At 38.0% G+C, this 18833-nt stretch overlaps 1 protein-coding gene across 1 annotated transcript; it reads right to left on the bottom strand.

Annotated features, from left to right (window-relative positions):
• Window positions 1-3461: 3461 nt before the first annotated feature.
• LOC135696437 (uncharacterized) lies at window positions 3462-18301 on the bottom strand. The gene is made up of 12 exons (XM_065215826.2): window positions 18214-18301; window positions 12611-12674; window positions 11771-11900; window positions 9617-9882; window positions 8907-9089; window positions 8480-8650; window positions 8208-8297; window positions 7695-7882; window positions 6642-6903; window positions 5550-5837; window positions 4442-4933; window positions 3462-4181 (listed from the first exon to the last, which is right to left on the bottom strand). The coding sequence occupies exons 2-12, from the start codon at window positions 12669-12671 to the stop codon at window positions 3601-3603; spliced, it is 2712 nt and encodes a 903-aa protein (XP_065071898.1). The 5' UTR covers window positions 12672-12674; window positions 18214-18301; the 3' UTR covers window positions 3462-3600.
• Between the last annotated feature and the right edge of the window lie 532 nt (window positions 18302-18833).

The raw sequence follows: 18833 nt of genomic DNA, 5'->3' as shown, positions 1-18833 counted from the left end.
TCTAGAGTGTGACGTCATTAAAAATCTTCCAATGGGGCCCTAACTCATCACAGTTGACTAATTTGGATCAATGCACAATAACGGTATTTCAAAATGCTCTTTCTTTTACATGTGAACAAATTGCAGCACTCTAATCACTTCGAGAATCGATATCTGTTATACAATGTTACATTTTCTTTCCTATTTTCTCCATCTCACCCCCTTTGCGACAGGGCCACTGGACCCAGGGGCAATGAAATCCTGTAGGGCCCCTTGCTTGATAATGAATACCACGTAGCTATAGATTTCGGCTATGGTGGGCAAACTCGAGCAAGAGCTATACCTGAGGGGGGGGGGGGGGGCAGGCTTTAAAACAAAAAACAGATATATAACAAACAGATAGCTTTGGACTGAATCAAGCTCGTGGAATTATAATTGTGCCTACTTTTCAAAGTATCATTTGGAAAAACTGTAGCATTTGGAAAAACTTGCCAAAATTTTCATTTAGGAGGGCACAGCCCCCCGTGCCCCCTGAAGCTACGTGGCTGATATACAGTAGATTCCAGAATATTGAAATAAATAAAGGATCCTTTGGTCCCAGAACACTTGCCCCGGCCACCTCCCCCCCCCCCCCTCCCTGTCGGCGGTCCTTCTTAAGATGCTCGATAATCAAGGAATTTTGAATTATAAGTTGCAAAGAAAGTTCTTGAGTTTTTATAAGAGGGGGCTCGCAGGGCCGTTATTTTCGTGGGGCGTGTAATTTCATGTCAACAAGATCATTTATTTACAAGCTTCATGCTACACATCGAGAGGATTGCCAGGTGTTAGAGAGGAGCAGGAACCGATGTCAATTTACAAGAATGTAAATCAAATGTGCACTGAAGTTATTTTAGTTTGCTAATGCTTAGGCCCACTGCTAAGTTAGGCATATTAATGAAAGTTTTTCTTTTCTATGTATGGAACCCAAAGGCTATGATTTTGCATGGTGCAAAAATGTGAGATAGCTGTATCTGAAACATAAACAAATGTTATCCAAAATTACACCTTTAACTGAGTTCAGAAACCAGATAGTACGAGCTTGCTGCCTCTCTGCAAAAATGAAATCTTAAAATTTTGCATGGAACCCATCCCATCTTCCAATTCTAGTACTAGCTCTTGAATTTTCTATGATCCTAATTCACGATGGTCATAATTTTTGTACAGATGAAACAAAAATAACAGCAGGTTTTCTCTGAAATGCAGGCATGTTTGGAATTTAAATACACCATGCAGAAACGCATAACTCTAATTCGCTATGTGCTTCTGCTTTTAATAGCTTGTAGGTAATTCTTCAATCTTATTGAGAGCATGAGCTTTTATCTTATGTGTTTATCACAAAGAGCTTTTTGATAGAGGTGAAACTTCACGTTTTGATTTACTGAATTCAAGTCACCCACAGCTAGGCCTTGCTTGTCCGCCATTACCTTTAGATTAACTCAGCTCGTGCAGAACCTCATGTCCGCGCAGAAACGTAATCCTATCAATGCAGACACGCATGCCCGATGCCCATGCAGAAATGAAACCTATGCGGAAACGCAACCCATGCAGAAGAAAATACCCATGCAAAAAGGCACCCCTAACCAGAAACGCATGCCCGTGCAGAAACACATGTGACATAGGGAGACAGTAGCTGTTGGGGAGACAAACCAGCATTTGTTCGAACTTCGAAGGGTTGTTCGTTGGCTTCAAGACTCTGCATCATGTGCACATGTCCAGTTGTAGTTGTAATCGATGACACAAGCATATAGTACAGTCAATGAAAAATGTATGAAATCCAATTATGATATAAACACATTCATTCGCAAAAACTTTGCATAATCGATCTAAACAGTGGGTCCAAACAAACAGCTTATTAAATAAGTCTTTCCCAAAACTAGCAAAAATTGACTATAAGCGGTTCGTATCAAGACATATTGTTTCCTTAGTTTTGTTTTCAATGCCCTAATCAGGCAATTTTTATCGCACAGCGTTTTGCTTGGAAGATCCGGCAGGGGCTTGCATCAACCCTAAAGACATGCGTTTTGAGTTGTCGTTCGCAAGAAGCTTCCACGTTCACAGTTGATGCCATTTGCCGTCCCCAAGAAATTTTGCATGTTCCACTGTGTTAAAATTTCAGCCCCCACCACGTACTTAAAGTGGAAAATATGGCCCCGGTCCACCCTACTAACAGTTTCAAATGCTAATTAGCTTTACAGAAGTACTTTCTTTTTTCTTAGCGACATAGGATTTAGAACGTCATTCTAAGGCTAGAAATTTTCAGCTTTTAGTGCCTTTGAAAAGGGCTACGTCTGTGTGTTTTTTTTCGATTTAAGCAACGGTAAATCACAAAGATACATTTCAAGCGCACTGGAGATTATCTTTTCATCTATCAAAGGGACTTCTTTCATACGTTTGTTTGTTATTAGCTTAATTCGAAATTTTTCATTAAGGCTCAACCAATGATATGACTTTTATTTCTATATTGAACAATTCCCTAGAAAAATTACAAGTCTACTTCGATATTAAAAATTCTCTCCACGATGATGTTACACTTGCAACTACCACTTTGTTGCGTTTGTGGATAAGAAAATAGTTTTCCTGAATGTTATCAAAACTAGTCTGAATGTCTGTGCATAGAGCTATGCAGCCAAACAACCCCAGAGCAAATTTCGTTTAAGAAACTTTCAAAAATGAATTTTGCTCGTTTGGTCAATTTGACACATGTTTTTATAAGAAATGCTTGTCCCATCATGGATGACAATTAACGGCCTGTCCATAAACAAGCTTCTAAGATGTTATTACCCTGGGTGCCTCAATTATTTAGTCTCAAAAATACTTAGTCCTGTAGTTCGAAACTAATCACTTAAATATTCTTTTGAGCGAGCGCAGCCGTCTACAATACTTTATCCCCAGATTCATGAGGCTTTGGTACCCAGGGTAGGGTTTACGCACATGGTGGACCACTATGAACAATGCAAAGATTGAAAGGTCCAAATTGAAACAGTCTTCGCAATGACCATCATTTAGAACATTTGTTATGCAGTTTCATTGAATAACTGTCGCGTTTTTTAACACCATTCGTCCGTTTCAGCTAACTCAATACGCCCTGCTATTTGTGCCGGTTCTTCTTTAGTTCTTTTCATATTCTGACATATATTGAATATCTACTAGATGCAAATGCAATTTTTAATCGAAATTGTTTCATGCTGGAGACGAATTACATTTTCTGTTAAATCTTAAGGATGTTTACCAAGTCGAAAAATTGGAAACAAGCAATGACTTTATTATTGTTGCAGGAGGCCCCCGAGATTCAGCCTCTTACGCTTCTTTCCTGTTGCTGGAAAAATGATGCTAAATCTTTTCTTTTCACAATATAGGTCATCCAATTTGGTGCATAGGTTTTTTTATTTCAATAGACAGCATGTACCGTACTGTAGCAATACTAAAGAGAATACACAACAGAATTCCAAGATTATCTGTTGCCCAAGATAAGTAAAACTATTTATTTCAATTAAACTCTTTGTTAAGCAGTAATCATAATGTATTCTATAGGAGATGCATCTACTTATATGTGTTCTGGTTTAAAGATGAGTTTCAAGAGACTCATGGCACAAACAACAGAGCGAATGCCGCTTGGACTTTCTTGCTGGAACTTTGCCCTGTGGCAGTGATGGCGACATTGGTTGTCTTGCCAACCAAAGAACGGGCGTTGCTTGGGAGATTGAATGTGAAGCTTGCGGTACTGTTCTTTCCACCTGAAACCATCAATAAACTGCTGTCAGCAGAGATGCTACCGTGGCTTGAAGTAGCTACAAATCTGTAGTTCTGTGAGCTGCCCTTGTTGTAAAGGTACAAATTCACCTTGATGCTTCCCTTGCTTGCTGATGCTGTGAACTCGTTACCGGCGCTGATGGTCGCCAACACAGTATCGGTTGCTTCGAAGCTGGCTTGTGACATTCGCTGGAAGTTGCTTCCTTTCTTTGTTTCTCCCTTCAATAGAAACTTGAATTTTCCGCCTGGTGGGTTTATTTTTGCTTGGAATATGCCTGCACTTCCTCCAATGCTTTTCAATGCAATGTCTGCACTAAGAACCTGTCCGTTTTCGTTTGTGATTGCAGCAACAAGTGATTTATGATCAACTAGGCCATTGCCTGAGAGCTGAACCATCAAAGTTACTTCGCCTCCTACATTGAAAAGTATGCATAGATTTAAATCGCACATTTTCGTATGCATTTTTTAGTATTCTTTCAAAATCAGTCACATAAGCTACACTCTTGTTGCAATAGTACTTTTTTATTTGTTCAAGTAAAATGTTGAGTTACAGAGAAGCAAAAAGTGGAATTTAAAAATGGCTTTGAAAAAAACAAATGTTTTGAAAACATATTTAAGCTTTTCTTCAGAGAGCTAAAGCTTTAATTTGGAAGGGTTTAAACCAAAGTCCTACCTTGGAGTGGGTGAGAAACAGACAAAGCTGGGCTGCCTTCATTCTCTTGGTGAACGAAGTAAGGAACAAAGTCAACAGTCTCCTTGGCAATTGCCTTAGCAATGAATGATCGCTCTCCAGCACCAGATGGGAACTGAAGATGCCATTTTCCTGGGAGTGGATTGTCGACGCTGTATATTTGACTGTATGCTGTTGTTGATTGGGCACTGTATGCCTTGCCAGTAGAATCAAACAACTTGACATTTTGAGCAGTGTTTGCATTTTTCACGTTGAGGGAAATGAGCAAAGTTTGAATGTCATCATCGACGAAGAAGTAGCCTTCTGCTGCAGCTGATCGCCTTCTCGATGTTGTGTAAGTGCTCTTGGCAATTGTCGTCCCACCCTCCAAACTGCTCTTTACAAAGCTTGTAAACTTGGAGATCTCTGAGTGGCTCTGCAGTGGGAATATCTGGCCAGATGTATATGCTGCAATCTCTTGGTAGCTCTTTATTGCTGCAGAGCAAAATTAAAGCAAAATAGTTTGTTGTCGTAGTTCTATCAATGGAGATCTTAGTATAAACATGAATACAAAGCATCAGTCTTTTTATTATAAACACATGTTATAGGTCAGATACTGATATTAATAAGGGTCAAGTAAGAGTTAAATAGAATTCGAGCAGAAATTACAGAATTCTAGTCCCAACAATATTTTTTTGTCGTCATTGAAATTCGGTATTAGATTATTGCTTGCGAACAAGTTACCAAGAAAGTTTTTCTTTTGCTTTAAGACTTTTAAACAATACTGGCCGTTTTGCCGAAACAAAAAATCAAAGTGTCGTCTGATGAATACACAAGTGCTTTCATATTTAAGTACGGAGTGAGGATTAATAAAAATTTTGAACATGAGAGGCTCAAGAATTTAACCTTGAGGTATCCATGGTGAAACTAGCCTATTGGTATTCTGCCTGAAGCATCGTGTTTATTTGACACCTTGCTTAGAAATAAATGAACAAATTGTGCTGAAATTCCACAAAGAACACAAATTAATCTAGGCCAGCCGTTCCAAAACCACATTCCTAGCTTCCATTATGATTCATTGTACTTGCTTTTTGACTTGTATTTCACTTACCCTTAGCATCACCGCAGCCCCTGTAGTTTGTGAAAAAGTTGATGGTTGTAGAATATTGGTCAGCCAAGGTCTTGAGTCCCTCTATCTTTTCAAAAGTATCATCTTTAGCCCCAGCATCAGTGAAGACAAACATAGGCGAGCCAAGCTTTGGGTTTGCAACATATGCCTCAATCATACCTCCGAATGCCATTTCAGGGCAGTCGCCTCCGCCAGTGACACGCAGGCCTTGGATGGCACTGATAAATTCTTGCTTGTTTGATTCGTTTTTGTGAGTTACTGGTCCAACAGCTATGGAGCAGAACCATTTAAGAATATGTTATGCTCTTATGAGATGTTATGAACTTCATGATAGGACATTTTTGGAAATAATAGTGCACTGTGTTATGTCTTTAACGAGTAGGACAAAAAGTGTTTGAAGTTTTATTGTCCAATAAACAGTTTAGGGGGGAAGAATACCCGCCATGCATCAAGAACATGTTAGTACTCAGAAGACACAAATCAGAAACCTAAACCCGTCACATTCCAAACAGTAAGAAACAGAGAAAACACTTCTAGATTGCAAAGCATCCACCAAAGAAAAAAACCTTAGGTCATTGTCATATAGCAGAAGATAAAATATTAGCTTGGTAAAGACATTATTGTAAAAATAGGCAAGATGGACATTATTTCTCGCCCAAGCAAGGCTATAAAAGAAAACTTGTTAGTTGATAAGCAGAGGTATACGGTACTTTCATCGTGATGTGACCCGAAAAGTACTTTATGTAAAAATGCAATCACTAGAGCATCGAGAAGAGCCAATGTGCTTTTTGCTCAAGTTATCTGACATAAACCTGACGCATCTCTTACCCCTTAAAATTTTTTCAAATAATTCTATATTGCTCTATAAATCGCTTATTATGTGTCTGTCACATAAATAGAGTGTTCGATTCCTTATAACGGAGCTGTGCATGATTTACTGTAAAAAACAGGACAGTTCTAAGTTGCAACTCAGAGTTTCACTAATGGAATCATCAGGCAACGTTGCTATTTCTCATATTTACTAGAGCATGATATCTATCAACAGCCAGTTACATTTAGCTCAATTAGGCTTACCTGGATCATTAAATGGCGAGAGGACGTAATCGACTGGGAACTTTCTCTCCATGTTGATGATAGAGTTAGCGATCCCTTTGGCCGCGTTGATCTCGTCTCTCATACTGCCAGTTGTGTCAACTGTAAAAATCAGAGAGGCATCACCATCTACAAGCATCAGCTGACCAAATTTATCCTCACCAATTTCTCGTTTGATAGAGTCCAAGTAGCCACTGGAAGCTTCATTAAGTTTGTCTATTGGCAGACCTTCTTCTATCTTTTTCTGTAATAAGTGAAGAGAGGATATTTATAGAAATACATTTTAGATATTATTGACACACGAGCTGAATTTGCAACTTAAAAGAGTTAAGCATTTTAACGAAATTTCTGCGCCTTCTAAACAGGACCATTTCTGGTCTGGATGGAAATAGGGACTTTCTTGTCACAGCGGTGCCGAGAGCGTGATTGAATTGCTATAGATAGCTAATTAGCAAGTAGTAACCGATTTGAGTATTTGAAACAATAACTGGTTTCTAATAAATTGGGTTCTTACATTAAAAAGAAACATTGGTCTACTGCTGAACAAGAAAGGCAGCATTTGACAACAAAGTTGGCTTTTGAGGCTCTTATTGGCGATGATAATGTGTTTTATCTTAAAAGAATGCACTGGTGGTTGGTGATAATGCGCAAGCATTCAAGAATATGCAAGAAATTACCCTATAATGTCATGTCTGTTTGTATATGCGAAGTAGGTGATTTGTATATGGTGACCCTAAATTATCCAAGGCCTAACTGAAATTTGTCTTTGCACTCTTTCCACGCCAGCCGAAACAATCATTGCAGTGTCCAATTTATCACAAATTTGTCTGCTTCACCAATGGTTGTGCTTGAAAACTGAACATTTGCGCTAGAACTTAACTTAACATTTAGCTTTGTCTGAATAGGTCTTTTTACTTTCTGATTCATCACAACATTTTAATACGTTACATGTAGTCTATTCATTTGTATTTGTATTCATTGATTGATTCATAATTATTCTTTTTTGGCAGAACCTGCAATTTTAATCTCTCATACCTTCATGAACACATAGAGTCCTTTTCCGAGAGTAACTCTTGCAAAGTCAATGCTTCCTCCAGCTGTTGCCACTTTGAGAAAGTCTTTCAAGTCATCAAGTCTCTCTTGAAGATTCTTGCCTGTTGTTCCGAGTGCGAATTCATTGGCTACAGCTCTCTGGATTGCCAAAATAGCCTGGTGGAATTTTCCTGAAAATTAAAATTACAGTTATGTACATTCCTGAAAATCATTCTAAACAAAACTTTTTAATTTCCACTTTGGGAGATGTTGACAAACAAACACATGAAAGTAAAAACGCTAAAAGCGATAACATTGATGCTTAGTCAAGCGTCAAATATCATGCTGAGTCTTGGCTTCAACATTTATGCATTCAACAAACAAATAATTTTAAGACAAATTTAGAGAAGTAAAATTAAAAAAAGCCGTAAAACAATTTTTGGCTTATTCTGTAATTAAGATGATACTAATTCGGCAACTTCCTTTTAAAGGAGAAATTCTATGGTGACGTCATACCGGAAGGTTTCTTGTCTGGGTAGCTTGTGTTGTGGAAACCAATCAAGAAGTCTCTTACGAGATCCTGTGCCTTTGAAATACCGTCAGAACCTTCAAGATAAACAGTGATTAATAGTGCATTCCAGCAGTGGTGAAGAGTTTAAGAATTCTGTATGTTTATAAACGATCAACAATTTCTTGCTAAAGTTGATATTTTCTTTTACAAAATGTGTCAACAGAGTTTGAAGATATGAAAGACTGCTTGCAAGTGAAAGCCTAAATAGATTACTTACCAGGACATAAGTCGTTCTTGCAAGGCTTGACTTCACTCAATGCTCCTTCGCAGTTCTTTCCTCCGTGCGCTGGTTCAGGGTTATCGCATCGACGACTTCTCGTTTGATTACCTCCTCCACAGGATTGACTGCAAGCCCCAAAAGCTGCCCATGCAGAGAAACCACCATCGACTGGTGAAATGAAAAAAGACACGTGACTTTAAACAAATATAAGAGCATTGAAAGGTACTACGACAGGTGTATAGAATAAACAAATTCGAATTTAAACCTAAATTCGTGTTTTTGGCATTACACTTTTAGCAAATTGTTATTTCTTTTCAAATTCTGATTCAATAGAACACTCCTTTTAAGTTTACAACGTTTAAAAAGTGCCAACGTTTAAAATAATAACGTCATTTTGTTTGTAGATACCTTTATATTTGCATACCTGGACATGGGATACCAGTCTCACAGGCTTCCCTCTCGGTGTTTGGTCCAAGTTCAGAGCAGTCTTTTCCCTTTCCTTTTGGTTCTGGTTTGGTGCAAGTTCTCTCTCTCAGCTTTATTCCTGTTCCACACTCTCCCTTGCAGGGTGTCCAAGCCTCCCAATCAGAATAGCCTCCATTTACGTCTAATCAACGCAAAATAAACAGTCTGATTTAAAACTGGTACAAAAATCATTGCGACTACAGTTCCTGCAAATAGTCACTGCAAAAAAATTCTATAGGCTTGAGTTTAAGTCTTTGAATCTAGCTATTCTTAGAATAAATTCAGATCTGAATTATTTAGTCTCCAGATGGTTGCTTCACTGAATTCGTTATGTTTAGACATTAAGACTGTCTCAGAAGAAGAATCATCAAAAGTGGTCAATTGATCAACTATAAACCTGCTTGGATTTGATAGAATTGCAATTATTTGGCATATGAAACAGTAATTGACAGCTTTAACGGTGAAAGATTGAGGATGGAAATAAAACGAGAGGCGATTAATTAAGGTAAGTGACAATGAAAGTAAGTAAGGGAGAGAGTGAAATAGACTTGAAATTAGCAATCATGAAACGGAGTTAATATGCATGATAGTTTCCAGGACAGGATAATAATGTAAACTCTACTCTACGCAAGGGATATCGAAAATGTTAGATGCTATAGAGTCACATACTTGCTTCAGTGGAGTTCTCTACTAGCTGGTAGACGTAATCAGCATATCCATGTCCAACACAGTGGCTGTGCTCCTTTTTACATCCATTGTATTCCTGGCTGCCAGTGCATTTATGCGATTCTGACTTGAATTTTAAGCCGTCAAGGTCAGCTTTCGTCTTTCCATAACACACACCCCAGTAATGCAAAGCAAAACCCTTGAAAACGTTGTCCGCACTTCTGCGTTTGTTTTCTTCCCTGGCTTTTGCACCACAAAGGCATGCCAAACTAAGGATAGAGAAAAATAGTTGAGCAAAAACCTTTATTTGCGAATAGAATGTTGAACATTGTGAAAAAAATTGAGCATTTTTCATATTTTGTTATTTTAATCCCCATCAAAAAATATAACCTTTTCCTTAGACTTAGAAGCTGTTAGTATTAGCCATTTTTAATAGATGGATAGCAGAATGAACAGGTTATCTCGAATAGGCCCTCCCTTGTTAAGCCTAACTGTATCTAATAGATCTTCTAAGGTTATTGACATATCACTTAGGTACGAGAACATTCACTGAAACTTTTTATACGAAACTCGAGTAGTTAAGAAAAGCCCAGCACTGTTTAAATAATACTTCAGATATTTTTGCTAGTATTTTCATGCCATTGCAAAAACAGCTATTGTTCAATTCATCAAATACCTAAATAAATTCACTTATCCTGGGACACCGAAACGGACAAGGGGCAAGTGGACACATTTTAGAAAAAGGGCATTTGAAAATATTGTCCAGCTTTCATATAGCTGTCATTTTATTAATTCCGTACAATCTCCTGTAAATGGGCTAACTTTTTTACAATTTTTTTGTCGTAAGAGATGTGTTGAGAACTTCCGTCGTGAATAAGGCACTACCGTCAGGACTTCATATGAATCTCTTTGATGATTACAAAAGTCTGATGTCAAGGGCACTTTTTTGAAGAGGGTTCTCCTTGCCCCTCCTTTCAACGGGCAAGAAGTGAGGTTGCTTCCCCCGCGGCCCCCTCTCCAGCGTCCCAGTAGTTATCCCACACGTCATGGACACTTTTATGAAGAGGGTTCTCCTTGCCCCTCCTATTAACGGGCAAGAAGTGAAGTTGCTTCCCCCGCGGCCCCCTCTCCAGCGTCCCAGTAGTTATCCCACACGTCATAACACATTTTACGAAGAGGGTTCTCCTTGCCCCTCCTATCAACGGGCAAGAAGTGAAGTTGCTTCCCCCGCGGCCCCCTCTCCAGCGTCCCAGTAGTTATCCCACACGTCATAACACATTTTACGAAGAGGGTTCTCCTTGCCCCTCCTATCAACGGGCAAGAAGTGAAGTTGCTTCCCCCGCGGCCCCCTCTCCAGCGTCCCAGTAGTTATCCCACACGTCATAACACATTTTACGAAGAGGGTTCTCCTTGCCCCTCCTATCAACGGGCAAGAAGTGAAGTTGCTTCCCCCGCGGCCCCCTCTCCAGCGTCCCAGTAGTTATCCCACACGTCATAACACATTTTACGAAGAGGGTTCTCCTTGCCCCTCCTATCAACGGGCAAGAAGTGAAGTTGCTTCCCCCGCGGCCCCCTCTCCAGCGTCCCAGTAGTTATCCCACACGTCATAACACATTTTACGAAGAGGGTTCTCCTTGCCCCTCCTATCAACGGGCAACAAGTGAAGTTGCTTCCCCCGCGGCCCCCTCTCCAGCGTCCCAGTAGTTATCCCACACGTCATATTAAACATATTAAACTACATATTATTATCTATATTATTATTATTATTATTATTATCAACATGTTATCTACATATTAAACTCTGGAGAATCATCATGGAAGAGAATCATCGCAATATAAAGATTGTTCTACTTGGGCAACATTTTTTGTACCGTCTGTTTGAATTTTGTAAACCCTGTTTCAGAGTCAAAAGTAAAAAGAAACCAGGAGATTATCTTAAAGGAAAGATACAGCAGCAACAAGACTTCTTCATTATTTCCATTCACCTCCAAAATGCATGCACTTAGTTTGTGTGCAATTCTTTTAAAAGTAGCTTTATATTTTTTGTGCTTTCTATACGAAGCTTACATTGAAAACATGTAGTAAGGAAAAAATTCAATAGTTGATGTGTCATATGTTAAAATTTTTTTCCAAAAAAACTAATGGTAAAGCTCTTACTGTTGTATAAAGGCTTCAATGTTTCCCCAACGAACGTTGAACCTCTCATTCAATAGGAGGTTCTGTGGATTGTATTCTTCAAAGCATCCAATATTCTGGTATGTCTTCTCGCATTTGACTAAATCCGATGCTGAAATTGAAGAGGAATATAGGAAAATTTTGAAATATGATATCAAGAGCACACACCTGGGAATTACGGCACAAAAAAGGCATTGAAGCTTAAAACTTCATTTTACTTTAGCGATGTACAGTCCTTTAAAAAGATTTGAGATTTTTTTAGGGGGGAGGGGGGGTTGGGGGGTGTTAGCAATACTTTTTTATAACAAGGAAAATGAAACCTAAAATTTCATGTTTTTTAGGTTTTTTACATTTAAAGATAACAACCAGAGACTTAATGGCACTTGTATTCTTTGGTACCGCAAAACTCGAAAGTTTCACGAAATACCGGAAATATAGCATACTAAAGCACTTTTATCCGCCATTTTTCAGAGTATAAACGTCTTATGATTGTAGTAATTTCCGAAACGAGACTGAATATTGAAATGGTGTTCTCACTTCACTTAAACGCTTCTTCGTATCTTCATACCTCTGCATTTAAAGTTATGTTGAACTGGTACCCTGGGTAACACAAATGAAGGGGATCAACAAAATTAATGACATTTCTCTTATTAAAACTTCCTTTCCTTGTGCATTTTAATTGTATATGCAAAGAGAACCCTCTTTATACTCCTGCAAGCTTTAAAACCCAAAAGCTGATCAAAGAAAGAAACTATACACAAAATGCTAGGTAGAATATGCAAGAAAATAATTAAGCAAAAAGTTTTCCAGCAATGAACTTACCTGATGTCACAGTAACAGTTGCGCAGAAAGCTGCGACGAGTAAAAGAAATGGTGTCTCCATTTTCTGCAAAGGAAAAAAAATAATTTTATTTTTTGAAAAAATTACCCAGTTTGTATTGCGCTGTGAATCTACAAATCTGGAAAACAACTGTGGATGTAATCATACACAATTAAAGCACAATAACTATGAAATTTTTGTAAGATTGTGAAGAATCTTTCATGTTCCGTGATATTTTTTCGTTATATACATTTATAAAATCTGACAGTATTAGACACTGCTGTTCTACATATGAAAAATAAGCAAAGGATGAAAATATGATGATGATGCGCATATGATGATGTATTTTATTTGGATAGAAACAGGTTCTTTGCAATATAGTGGAAGAAATCAACCCTAGAGGATTTGAAAAAAGCGGCAGTGTCTTTAATCTTACGTTATCACTCATATTTTAGCTTTTGCCATCGTATATATATATGGGTATTATCCTTCAGACATGAGCATTATAATAGATTTTAAATATTCATATTTTTTTTGGTCCTGTATTCGATATCGAACGTTGGGGGATGCACTGTTAAGCGCGCATCGTCCTGGGCCACGGCATTGTGTGGTAGGGTGGCCATTTCAACTAGGTACTCATTTTCAACTGAGTGAACTGAGGGCCGTCCGCGAGCCGGGATCGAACCTGGAGTGCTGGCATGGCAGTCGACCGCCTTAACCACTCGCTACCGCGGCACATTCACGCTATGTTTCATTTGAAGAAGACTCTCAAGAAAGTATTTCATCTTCTATTACCGCTAGTTTTTGACATGAATGAAATAATATGTAAATAAGATGTATTTAGATATATTTATATATGTAAGTTGCAAGGAAAATAACTTTAAACCGATTTGTTGCATAGTTCTCGATGCTATACAAAATAAAGTTATGCAATAAAGTCGTCGTGTAAATTGTTGAGAAGCAAGCTAGCAACCTTAAACCTACTGCTCTGCAACTGAAGGGTTCATATAGAAGTGCATTTGTTTATAAAAGACGAACGAATTTTAAAAGTAGTGGAGGCCGATGTAAGCAGAAGGGGAAATTCTGTGAAGTTCAAAAAGACACTTTACTTTCTCTTCTGAAAAGTGGAAGGAGGACGTGCCCCATGCTCTCTCTGTTCCTCAGTGGCGGAAATGATGAGGGTTTCGGGGGGCTCGGGCCCCCTCCCCCCAATCAACGATGTCGTCGGAAAATTCGGGCTTCTGTCGGATAATTGACAACCTTTTAACAGGTCGAAATTACTCCAAGAAATTGTTCTGAAAAGGAATTTTAAGCTAATCTTAGGGGTGTAATTACCAAATTTTCTGGTAATCTACATTTTCCCTTTTTACCCTAGGAGCCTCTATAACCTCTCTGTGCCCTTTTTGCAAAATTTGAACTTAGCATAGCTGATAAAATATTAGCCAGTACTAAATAATCAATCAAATAATATATGACCAAAATAAAAAAACCGCTTGTGAATTGTGTATTTGATTTCAATTCCGTAAAGATTAGCCGAAATTTCCATCGGATTCTTTCGAGTAAAAGTTATTTTCAAACGCATTTCCCACTGACGCAAACAAGATAAAATGCATGAAATGAACGTACGACTTATCAAAAGTGTAATCGGTCGACCTCTTGTATCATCAATTGTCTTAGATGAGATATCGATCTTGATATCAAAAATCATGAATGGATTTATCTTTTTGCTACTTATTTATGGTGTGGTCAGCAAAAATTTCTAAAGGGTCCTGTCAAAAATCACTTATTTTTATCAAATGTGCAGTTTCTTTAAAATGAGACATGATCCAAGATGTTATCTTGTCGGAAAATTGTAGGCCTGCCCTCCCCCCAAATGAAAGCCTGAATTTCCGCCACTGCTGTTCCTCAAGTGTCTCCGAGTCCCTAGGATTATGAAGATGAATTAAAATAACAGGAATGGGACTGTTTCCATGGTAAAGAATTTTGGAAAGACAAATTTGGCAGCCAAATAATATATGTCTTTAAGTGGCCGACATATCAGTACAAAGTTAAACCCAGGTATCAAAAATTCTTTGTAGAGGTATTCAGGTTTCCTAGAAACAATAATCCAATTAAGAGATAAAGCAACTGCCTTTATCTTTCTAGGCTATTCCTTCTTCTGCTGGTCTACGTTTTCTCATTTCCTTATTTAGATATATCTGGATTGTGTTATTCCCATTGCTTCAAAAGTGTGTCCTACTCCTCAGGTATGCCAAGTGCATCAGCGTAGGATTTTCTTGTCCATTCCCTGCCACCACAAAGTTATTAGCACCATCAGGGACGGACTTAGCAGGGGGGGTTGTAGGGGGTGCGACACCCCCTCAATATTTCTGTCTTCTTCGGTAAATTTGGTTCCATTCGGTAAAAACCATTTTTTGGTAGTCAGCAGTAACAAATTAACGTCAAGATTTTACTTTATTTATCTCCTTAATATCAGTATTTATCTTCTTCTCAGTAGCGTAGCGGGGGGAGGCAAGGGGAGCGGCCGCTCAAAAAGTCGGTGTCTGAGAAAAGTGCAAATTTTCAATAGAATTAGTACCTTAAAGGGGGACTTTATATTTCAGACCATATTAAAACGTTTTTAAAGACTGCAAACGGATGTAAGAAATATTTTGAAATGTATTTCACACTAATCTGAAGGGCGTCGTCGCAAAAATTTTCTCCTCGCTTCGCTCGCACAGGGACCCTCTTTTGTAACTCTATAGAATGTTCAACAATTTATCTCACGTTATAGAATTTAAAAAGAAAAGTCTTTCATGTTCTTTAGACAATCCCGATAAAATAGAAACTAAAATGCTTAAGCGCTTCAATCCTTAAAAAACTGGATTCTGAAATGCTTGTCGGTGATTTTGCTCCAAGGAGAACGGAATTAGTTTGAAACATTTGAATCCTGTTTGTTATTTTTAGATATTTGATTAAAACTGTGGAGAACCAGTTTTTACACGTAGTGCTTCCTCGCCTTACACAATTCAGAATGTAAGCGTTAGATGAATTGTCAAGGAAATAGGCAGTTGTAGAATGGGGTCAGCCACAAAAATCCAGATATGACGTTGTATAAAGCGAAATTGCCACGCAAAAAAGTCATAGCTTTTCCAATCACTTTTGCAAAATGGGGTGTTTTCCTAAATTCTTAAGGGTGTGGTCAGCAAAACTGTTCTCCTCTTTGCCCCTCCAATCTTCCAAACCTGGCTATGCCACTTCTTATCGACTTTAACTTAAAGTTAAAAACGGAATCTTAAAAATAGGCGTTTCCATAATTTACCAGTGACCTGAAGGGTGTGACACCAAAATTAGTGTCTAACACCCCCCCCAATCATTGTTGCTTAGAGCCGCCCCTGAGCACCATATTAGCACAAAAGCGAGAGAATTTGAATCCTGAAGGTTATGGCTTATGAACAAGAAATAAAGGAAACTATTAGAATCTAGTCGTTTCTCTTGTGAATGTAAAGTAGTCTGACAGTTGTCAACTTGATGCAGTCGACGTCTAGCGCTTTGACGTCATGTCTACGCTGCGAAGTATTCACCGCGCATTGAATTGGGTGCGACCTCTTTGTCGAGTTACTTTTATATTGCCAAAGTATTGCATAGAGTGAAGAACATTCTCTTATTTTGAAATATTTTCTACTCTTCATATTGGCTGTTTTCGTGGACATCGATGCTCATTTGAAGTACCGTAGAGAAAAATTGAAATATTGGGTTTTCGTGAACATCGATGCTCATTTGAAGTACCGTAGAGAAAAATTGAAATATTGGAGGAGCACAATTTTTGGAGAAAAAGAAAGAACTCAAAGGATTGGAAACAAAACTGTTTAATTTAAAAGATTTTCAGGGCACGAGCTCTTCAAAAGCAATAGTAGATACGGCCATGCTGTTGGATGTATACTTGATTCAAACAGCGATTACCACAGAAAATTTGGATTCCTATTGACACTAATCAACTTCTAGTTTGTGTAATGTATTGGTTTGTGAGTCGCTGCGAAGCATCATATCCACTGCAACTCTAAAAATTCACACACGGCCTTTTCAATTCAGATGCTCACCATAGTTACTACTTATATGATCACAAGGAATTTTGTAAATACACTCCATAATCACTGAATAAGTTTGTTTATTCAACGTTCCTAAATGTAATCACGGTGGTATATAAAATTGATATACTTCACGATTTTTACTTGGATTGGTTTGATTATCACTGATTATTTCATAATTCATTGCACCTCTGCTGCATTCATGATTCTAATGATTTCAAGAGCACTTTCTGTACTTAATGCATTCCATCAGCCAATGCTTTTTAAATGTGTTTTCAATGTTGAATGATAAAGCTCTTCGAACAAATCAGATATTGTTCCAGAGGAAACAGGGCCTTTTCATTATATTATATTATATTTTCATTATATCATCTTTCCATAAGACGGTTTCCATACACTTGGCTAGGGAGTAGATACCCATTTTCCCATTTCCCCATTTTTGCGCTCCTATTAGTTTTAGTTACAGAAACAGACTTCGTTTCGAAAATCATCCTAATCAAATTACGATAACGAGCACCACAGAGCAGGGGGCTGGGGGGGCTTTAGCCCCTCCCCATTTTGCAAAAAATGCCAAATATCAAGTAATAAACTACCAGTAAAACCCCTTTTTATTGGGTTTTTAGCCCCCCCCCAACTTTGTTAGACCCCCTTACTTTTTAGAACCACTTCTTTTCTCGACGCTTCGCGGTGCCTGTGTAACTGCTGAAGTCTTGATATTTGACAACTCGTACAAGCTTTGTTTTCTAATTTCAATGAACTGGGCCATTTTGAGAGATTTTCTTCAAACTTGATTTAGCAACGTGCGACGATATCAATTACCATTGCACCATGCATATAATAAATAGAGTTAGATATATCTTGCTACTTTCATCAGAGAAGTTATCTAGAAGAGAACCTTCCACTGGCGACGTCCGCAAGGGGCGGTGAAGCTAATCTTACGCGCGTGATTTGCTTCAGATCCGTTTCGACGGTAAATTAATTTTGTTCAGTTCGGCAATAGCTTTCTTCCGAGACGCTTCACGCGCGCTAACTAGATTGTTCAAGCCAATGGCGACCTATTTAGGCGCAGGTCGCACGCGGACGAAAAAGTTGATAGATAGTCAGCTTGAAATTCCAGATAAGATTGATTAGAACTCTTCGAAGAATTTTCAGCAGCGTCAAATATTAGTCATATTCATTAGCACCAAACATTTGATTAAAAAAAATATTGCGTTTTTTGGCAAATAGTGTCTCTTCTGATAACCACACCATTTTTTATTTTTGCCACATTTTCTAAATGTCAACTTTTATTTATCGGCTTGTAATCTTGGAAATTAGGCTTATCAATCATATTTAAAAACTCATTTAGATATATTAAAATACCGAATTATAATGTTCACAGTAATAATATCATGCATTACATATGATAAAGATACTCTGTAAAATATGATTTACTAATAGAATAACCATCATGGCAGTAAATATTCCTAATAAGTTTAAAAGTGTTACAGTTCAATCAAAAAGAGAACACTCTAAAAGAATCTCAGATTTTCTCTCACCTTTGGGCTGTACAAAACCTTCTTATTGAAGCAGCTCCAAGAATGTGCAAGAAAAGCCAATGCATTGCAATTTATAGGAGCGTCAAGATTATTTGTTTGCTTTTCTTCTTAACAAATTAACAGCATGAATTCATGTGATGATAAAGACATGTTATAATCAAGCAAAGATCAGATTCAATATTTCCTTATTTGATAATAAAATTGCAAGCAAACGTTTTGTACTTGAAATTTTTATATTAAAGCAAAAATTTTCATATTTGCTGCAAGTGCATTCAGGAAAACATTTTTCAGTTACCTAGAGACCCAGCCTGTGAAGGTCATTCAAATCAAAAGTTCAAAGACTTATTGTTGGGTTGCCAATCTAAGTCCATACTGTGCTTTAAACGATGCCATTCATGTGTCTCTTCGTTCGCTCGCGTGGTACAACAAATCACCCACATTATATTCCCTATACTAATGAATAGAAAACATTGGTACACAGTTTGACTCGGTTTACAATTTATAAGAAGACTTTTATTTGTATTAGCTTTGCTACGTGGTAATAGCCTCTTCTCTCTAAACTTCTTGGTGGTTCTGATCAGAGCCAATTGATGGAGAGCTCATGGATCCTACCAAAGGAT

The sequence above is a fragment of the Rhopilema esculentum genome, chromosome 14, assembly GCF_057945365.1.
Source record: "Rhopilema esculentum isolate cy_ngs chromosome 14, ASM5794536v1, whole genome shotgun sequence".
Taxonomy (NCBI): domain Eukaryota; kingdom Metazoa; phylum Cnidaria; class Scyphozoa; order Rhizostomeae; family Rhizostomatidae; genus Rhopilema; species Rhopilema esculentum.
Note: the sequence above shows the minus strand (reverse complement) of the source record. Positions and strands in the feature narration are given on the sequence as shown.

Bases quoted from the DNA above. Each gene is read 5' to 3' on its own strand.
- LOC135696437 (XM_065215826.2), bottom strand. From the start codon at position 12,671: ATGGAGACACCATTTCTTTTACTCGTCGCAGCTTTCTGCGCAACTGTT. The intron at 9,883-11,770 runs GTAAGAGCTTTA...CTCTATCCTTAG, and splicing joins ATTGAAGCCTTTATACAACA to TTTGGCATGCCTTTGTGGTG. The intron at 9,090-9,616 runs GTATGTGACTCT...TGCGTTGATTAG, and splicing joins AGAGAACTCCACTGAAGCAA to ACGTAAATGGAGGCTATTCT.